Source organism: Hoplias malabaricus, chromosome 14 (genome assembly GCF_029633855.1).
Source record: "Hoplias malabaricus isolate fHopMal1 chromosome 14, fHopMal1.hap1, whole genome shotgun sequence".
Classification (NCBI taxonomy): domain Eukaryota; kingdom Metazoa; phylum Chordata; class Actinopteri; order Characiformes; family Erythrinidae; genus Hoplias; species Hoplias malabaricus.
Window position 1 is genome coordinate 29,135,253 of NC_089813.1, and position 7,261 is coordinate 29,142,513.

Genomic DNA, 7,261 nt, shown 5'->3' on the forward strand with positions numbered 1-7,261 from the left:
TTTATTTTTGTTTGAAATGTTGAGCAATGTTTTATTGAGATTCTTGCACTGAATGAGCTGTGTATCTGTCAGAACAGGTTGTTAATTTGTGTTCAGCTGGTTTTACACAATCATATCCACTTGCCGTAAAAAGGGGGCTTTCTTAGAACAGACCACAGTCCTTAAGGTTTTCTTTGATGATAATGTCTGTCACGGCATTGAACACGATTTCGACGTTCTTTGTGTCCGTGGCACAGGTCATGTGCGCGTAAATTTCTTTTACGCCTTTCTTCATGTTCAGATCTTGGAACTGAGCCTTGATGTAGTTGCTGGCATCTTCATATGTGTTTGGACCTGTAATGGAAGACATGGACATTCAAAAGGTTGCTTTGGGACTCTTGAGTGGTGCAGCTCTCTAACTGTTGGTGAGAGATCTCGAGAAGTTGAATGGAACTCAAGTTGGCAAAAGGAGATCCTAAGTCATCAGTCACCTCTCCTCACTCCCACTGGGTGGATAGGATTTGCCAATTACTTTCAAGTTCAAATTGATTTATAAAAATCATTTTTAACAAGCTGACTGATTTTGACTCAGAAGGTCATGGGAGCATCCTATGAACCTCTCACAATACTGTTCTTGAGCAACTCCAAAGGATCTCCTGCTGAGTACTTATACTCAGATAATAATTAATAATCAATTTACTTTGAAAATTAAAAAAATTACCAGTGTTCTCTTCTAGCAAATGGCACATGGTTTAAAACAAATGCTTGTACTTGCCGTCATATTCAGGGAAGCAGATACTGAGGTGGACTTTCTTGATCTTCTCCTCGAAAAGATCTTTCTTGTTCAGGAAAAGTACAATGGAGGTCATTGCAAAGAACCTGTGGTTGCAGATACTGTTGAATAGATGGAGGCTCTCGTGCATGCGGTTCTAAGGAATAAAGAACAGTCCAGGAATGGGTCTGTGAACCCGTCCTTTCAGCCTTATAAACACAACATGACAAAACAGGTTCAGAGGTTCGGGCGTCAAGCCGTGTTCAATGTCATAGTTTGTCCTCTGTGTGAGAACATATATATTTCACAGAAAAGACAGTGATAACTGCTTAGAGTACGATGAGGGACTGCACAGGCCCTGCTTAATCATCTCTCTGAAAGAGGCCACTTTGGGCTGGTCCTGAGGTATTCTTTTTTTGGTTCTTAGTAATATTTGAGGCATGAGCTTTTTTTAAATGGTTCATTACCACCTCAAACTCGGACTTGATTTCTGGGCCAAGTAAGTGCATTTACCACTTCGTCGTCTTCCACCAACACCATGTCATAAGCGCTCAGAGCTCCGCAGAAGATAATGCAGGTGACACCCTCGAAACAGTGGATCCATTTCTTTCTCTCTGACCTCTGGCCACCCACATCGAACATTCTGGATTGAAAGAATTGTATATGTCAAAAAAAATGTATAATAATAAATGCTGATTTTATCAAGATAGAATTTGCTTGTTTAACCAGTGGCCCCTAGTCCTGGTTTGGAGTTGTTTCCTCTTTTCTACCCTGATTAGATGAATTAACTAAGCAATAAAACATTCTGCTGTTAAACAAAGCATTAGAGCAGATTAGAGGCCAGGTTATGACAAGATTTTGGAGCCAACATGTTAAATCTTTTATATGTGGTTTTGTTACTTCCAATGAAATTCTTTTCAGCAAAAATTTTCTTTTAGGAACTATCCTTTAGATCTCATGTATGGCCAACCTGAAGAACAGCTCTTTGCAGCCAAACTGCTCCTCAATGATACCAGTGGTCTTGACTCTTGACCTTAGCACGTCTTGCTCCGTGGGGATGTAGTCAGATTTGCAGATTCTGTCCATGTCACTCAAGTAGCTGCAGATTGTACATCTGAGTTAATTAAAAAGCATTTGTGCAATAGCTCTGATGTAGAAAACCTAGAAAACCACTTACTCAGCTAGACATGGGGGCAAGGTTGTAATTGCTAAGATCTAGGTGTAAGTTTTTTCACAGATTGTGCTAGCCCTTGAGCTGCTTTTGTTTTGTAATATGTTACTGCAGGGTTGAAGATGATAAAGGACCCTTGTCCGGTGTAGAACCCCATTGAAGCCATGTTGTTAACACACACTGTTCTCTAGACTGCAATATGTGACCTGGTGGTCAAGAATAAAAGCATTTCTTGGGGATAATATTATAACAGTATATTAAGCAAATGTTTTTGATGTAGAGATACTGTTTTCCAGGTTTTGGAAATAAATTTAGGGTGGTATTGCACACAGAAACGCAGGCTTCATCCTTACTGTCCATGCGCTTCATTCCAACATGCATTTGACTGAAATATGGTGGGAATAAAAAGAAGATACATTGTTCAGTATCATATTGGACTTACTAGCCAGCAGAATCGTTGAGCTGGTACTCGGCTGCTCTCTCGAAAGCGGCCTGTACCCCTGAATCTTTCCATAGCCTCTTGATGACATCTGACAGCTCTGTGGGCAGGGTGCCATCCTCAGTGGAGTCTGCCAGGTTCTGCAGCTTCTGACCATCTTCCTGCACAGTGAAAGGAAAGGGAAAGCTTATATAATTGTCCATGAAGCTCTTGCATGCAACATAATTGTTTGTATTATTATTTTTGAGTCCAGAAATTTGGATTTCTTTCTTCGGTATTAGTCCACAAACATTTCACTGAAATTTTTTCACTTCTGGCAGAATCTTTCAAATATGTAAAACCTAGGCTCAGTTATTAGTTGTTGTTTTATTTTTTGTAATGTATAATTGTAATTCCAAATTCAAGCATTTTTCCACTCTTGTCATTTTATGAAAAAATAAAATGAAAAGTTAAGTATTAAAACGTAAAAAAATATTAAAACATATTTTGCATACAATATTATCCCTAAAAACTGAACAAATCAATGCACATCCTTTTTCAGTGATTTTTCCCTGAAGAAAATCCTAATTTGTTCAGGGATGAATCTTCTCACCATTTTTAAACTACTAAATTTTTAGATAGGTTTCTAATGACAATTAGAATTTTATAAAAGAGAGGGAGAATTATTACATTTTAAATTGTAATTTCAATTATACAATGCACAAAAACACTTTAAAACGTATCTGTACACCTAATTTATGCTTGTTTACTGGCCCCAAAGTATTTACAAGAGTCATTAGCAACATCTTCTTCTCAGTAATTATTGACATTTTGAATCATCATGGCATCACTGAACTTATCATGTTGGACACTGATTGGTGCTTGATATATATATATATATATATATATATATATATATATATATATATATATATATAACCTTTTGACAGGTTTATGCATTTTGCACTATTGCTATTGTATTATATACATGTACAAGCCTAGAGATACAAACCTGTGCTGCTGGTGATCCATAGTTGATGCCCAGCATTTCCATGCCTCTAATGAGGGCCAGAGCTGACTGCAGGATGTTGCCAAAGATGATAGCTTTAAATGCTATTTGTTCTTCTTTTGTATAACCACCTTGATGCAGAATTCTGGAGAAGAGCGTATAAGAGTATAAACATCTCATAAATCAGTTTCCATTCCAGCTCAGTATTTTGTTGCATTTGACTTGGCCTTGTGTGAACAAACAATGATATGTGTGGGGTATACACCTAGATTTATGTATTTACTGCCGTCAGGTCTTTGTTTGAAACTACTAATGACAGGTCAGAATGGGAATGTACAGATATACTGAAGGTAATACGCAGTATCTGCATCTAATTCCACTTCCAATTCAGTGCATGTACTCACTTCATCTGCTTCACAATGGTGCTTTTCCCTGATTCACCAGCACCTACATACAGAAAACAATGTTAGATAAGGAAGAAGAGAGTTTCCACAATGCTGGGTTAGTATTTTCAGGAGCACTTAATGAAAGGCAGCTACTTGAAGTCTCACTAATATATAAAAATAAAAACATGCATGAAGACTTTTTCCAAAAACAGCCAGGTGCTATTTTGGGGTGGAATAATTGAAGCAGGTTTTAATTTTTTAGAATTGATTTTAGTAGCATTATGTCTTATTATATTTGGTTATTGTGCTTTATGTAAGTTGTTATAAAAGGCTTCTGGAGCTGTCACATAGTCTTGTAAATGCTTCCCTCCAGTGAAGCATTACTAAATCATTTCCTTTTTCTCCCTAGTCATAACTTCTAACTGAACCTGCATGGACCGTTATTTTTATCTTCATGGACTTTCAGTTCACTACAATAGCTGTAATAAGGTCAGCATTAATTGGTTTTTAAGCTTTTAAATGAAGCCCCTATGTATCGCCAGTGATGTTTAGGTCAGGAGGAAGACTGGTTAACCTGCTTGTTAAATGAAGTAATTGGATTTGCCGTACCAAAAGCCTCTCAGGAGATCACTGACTTTTTGATTCTTTCAGGTTGCCTCTGTCAGGCCAGGTCAGGGGTGGGACTCCAGTATCTCCTGGACAACTGTGACTCTAACCGTCTTCTTTAGTGAAGAGTAGCCTTGGTGATATGCTAAGTGAACCTGCGTCATCACTGGTCCTACTCTGATAGCTCGTCGACTTAGGTCAGTGTCTAGATTAGCTGATGAACAGATTCACACATTCCTGAATTTCACATTCAGCGACCCATTATTTTTGCACGGTGTGCCGCATCCTAATAGAGACTAGAGTGACCAGTATAAATGTTTTCATCACTGTAGTGTCCTGTGTGCATGTTTAGTCGGCAAGGCTTACATCGTACAATTATTTCTTCATCTGCATCCAGGCAGTTAGCTCTTCCTTCTCAGCAGCAGGGTTTGAGATTTACAAATCAGTCTTTAAAAAGAGTTTCAGTGAAATTGACCTCAAAGCAAGGATTATAATGGTAAACGGAACATAGGGAAATGCAGGTAAATCCTGTCCCTGTGGCCTGCCAAGCATACTTTCTTCCTTCATAACAATCTGTCCGCTGACCATTACTTATTTATTTGGACATTCTTTGAGCATTATCTACCTGTTTGCCACAAATAGCAATGGCACAGAAGAGCCTCTTTATAGTTCCAAAGGACCAAGTTTTTATGAAAAGAATCACAAAGTAAAACAATTCTAAGGTTCTCTTAAGAATCAGCCACTGAGAGATTTTTTTAAGAAAATTCTCTGGCTTTGAATGAAGATTGCTTTTCCGAAGCTTAATCTTTTATCAACCTGAGCAGAAAGGATTCACGCTAGCTTTCTAAATCAAACTTGTCTATTATTTTTCATCTCTGCCCCCATCTTCACTTAGTTTTTTATTACTAAGCTTAGATATGACTCATTTTTTATTTTTCACTAATTTTGTATTTAATCATTTTATTGGTGAGACTTTTTTGATATTCCTACTTAATTTAGTTAGGTACATTTCTTTATGCACATATTTATATTTTTGTTTTTAATTTCTATATATTCAGTGTTTTTTTGTTTTTTTTTGGCTCAGCTTTGTGCAGATTGAATTTACCATCTGTAAACTGAGCCTTAATCAATTTTGACTAATTGAATGAGTGTTTTGTGGTCAGTTACTATTTATACTATCTGAGTTGTAATTATAACTGATAGCACAAATAACTGACACTGGTCTGAAGTTTTCACTGGACTTGTGCAGCAGCAGCTGACCGGAAGCTTAAGAGGATCTTGGCTTAAATCATCAGAGTAATCGGGTTGTGTTCTCACTGACAGAATGTCACAGGTCTTCAGGTTGTGATATGTTAAGCAGACATCAATGTGGAGTGATTGTATAATAAAGAAATAAAAATAAAAGATGAATACGTGGATGCAGAAAATATGTAAAACCACTAATAGACACCACACAAAGTTAATGAACTGAAAATCAGTACTGAATGTTAGTTCATAAGGCAGGCCCAGTCAGAATCTTTTCTATTTTTGTTTCAGTTCAATGATTAAAACATATTTAGTTTGCCTCAGGTCAATTACCCTAGCTTTTATTAGCTTAACTATGATATTGTTCCATAGGGGCTCATTATATCTCTATAACACTTGGGTTAAAAATTATTTATCTCCCAAATCCTTAAAGCTTCTAATCTTCTGACATAGTTATGAAATATTACAGATAGGTAATGCCTCCATCTGTTCTCAGTTGAGATGTTTTATTCCCTCTCAGCAGGATCTGTAATGCCATGTGTTTGACGGCTGGAGTCATTATGATAATTAATGGTATGAATTATTACACTTATGGGAGAAACATTGCTAGTAACACCTCTCTCAAAATGCCAAATATGAATAAAAATATGTGAAAATTAAGCGACATCTGGTTGCTTTAAATCCTCACTGAAAGCTGATCACGCTGCTTACGAATTGTTTAAGCCCCAATCTGTGTCACTGGTGCGCCTTTGGCTGGTCTTCAAGACACTGCTTAAGCCAAGACTAGTGTGTTTCATTCCTGGTAGATCTCCAGTAATAATTCTTTATGGTTCATTACCATGGCCTCATGAGGCCAAACGTCTTTGAACATTTTGTGGTACAACCCAGTAAATGTGGAGTGTAATAATGAACTCACTACAACTTACTTGCTTCAGCAGAGTTAACAGACAAGTCTGTGCTCTAGAACCACTCCTCTATTAAGATTTGGCTTGTTTCAGTAGGGGTCAGCTACTCAAACACTATTGTTCTGAACTAAATGATGATGCAACACCAAGTAATATGTTAAAATAAACCAAAAAACTAATTTTCTTTTCTGCCAGTGCTCAGATGGCACATCTTTCTTTAGAAGATCTGTCAGCTATTGATGCTCAAGACCAATCTAGTCTCTCCCAGCAGTGACTTCTCAAGAGATTCACTGTTCACACTCTGAATGGACATCAGCGTGACATTGTCTTGCTGATCACTGTTTGTAGAGAGCTTACCCAGCAGCAGGAGCTTGACTGTCTTTGCTTCCTTGTCGGCATCTTCCTGGAGCTGCTTTTCCAGCTCTTTGGACCTCTTGGCCATTTCCTTATCCTCAGCGCTTGCGCCGCTACCCATGGTTCTTCCTCTTCCCCTTCCCTGTCAAGCTCCTGGAGGTTACAAATTTTGCCGGTATCCCCTTCGTTTTTTTGTGGACAGCCAAACAGACACAAATTCGCCGCTGTGCTCCGGGTCACCAGGCCAAGGGAGGGCTCTGCAGAGTGTCCAAAAAAACCTTCTTTTGGTGAGGCTGAGGCAACCCTGACTCTCCCTCAAGGCGAACAATCAGATGGAGAGTGCTGAAAACACCAAAAGAGAACTGCAGGTCTATCCCCTCTAATTCCTCTCTGTCAAGCCTAATGCCTTAGTTCAG

General features: G+C 38.2%; 1 protein-coding gene across 2 annotated transcripts; it reads right to left on the reverse strand.

Annotated features, from left to right (window-relative positions):
* Positions 1–142: 142 nt before the first annotated feature.
* gnat2 (guanine nucleotide binding protein (G protein), alpha transducing activity polypeptide 2) lies at positions 143–6,966 on the reverse strand. Of its 2 annotated transcripts, XM_066644053.1 has the most exons (9): positions 6,849–6,966; positions 3,754–3,796; positions 3,329–3,494; positions 3,142–3,152; positions 2,365–2,568; positions 1,722–1,850; positions 1,265–1,394; positions 755–908; positions 143–333 (listed from the first exon to the last, which is right to left on the reverse strand). In XM_066644053.1, the coding sequence occupies exons 1-9, from the start codon at positions 6,964–6,966 to the stop codon at positions 143–145; spliced, it is 1,146 nt and encodes a 381-aa protein (XP_066500150.1). The 2 variants fall into 2 exon arrangements, with proteins under 2 accessions (XP_066500150.1, XP_066500151.1); XM_066644054.1 differs by lacking the exon at positions 3,142–3,152 and having other exon boundaries at positions 2,365–2,522; positions 3,353–3,494.
* Between the last annotated feature and the right edge of the window lie 295 nt (positions 6,967–7,261).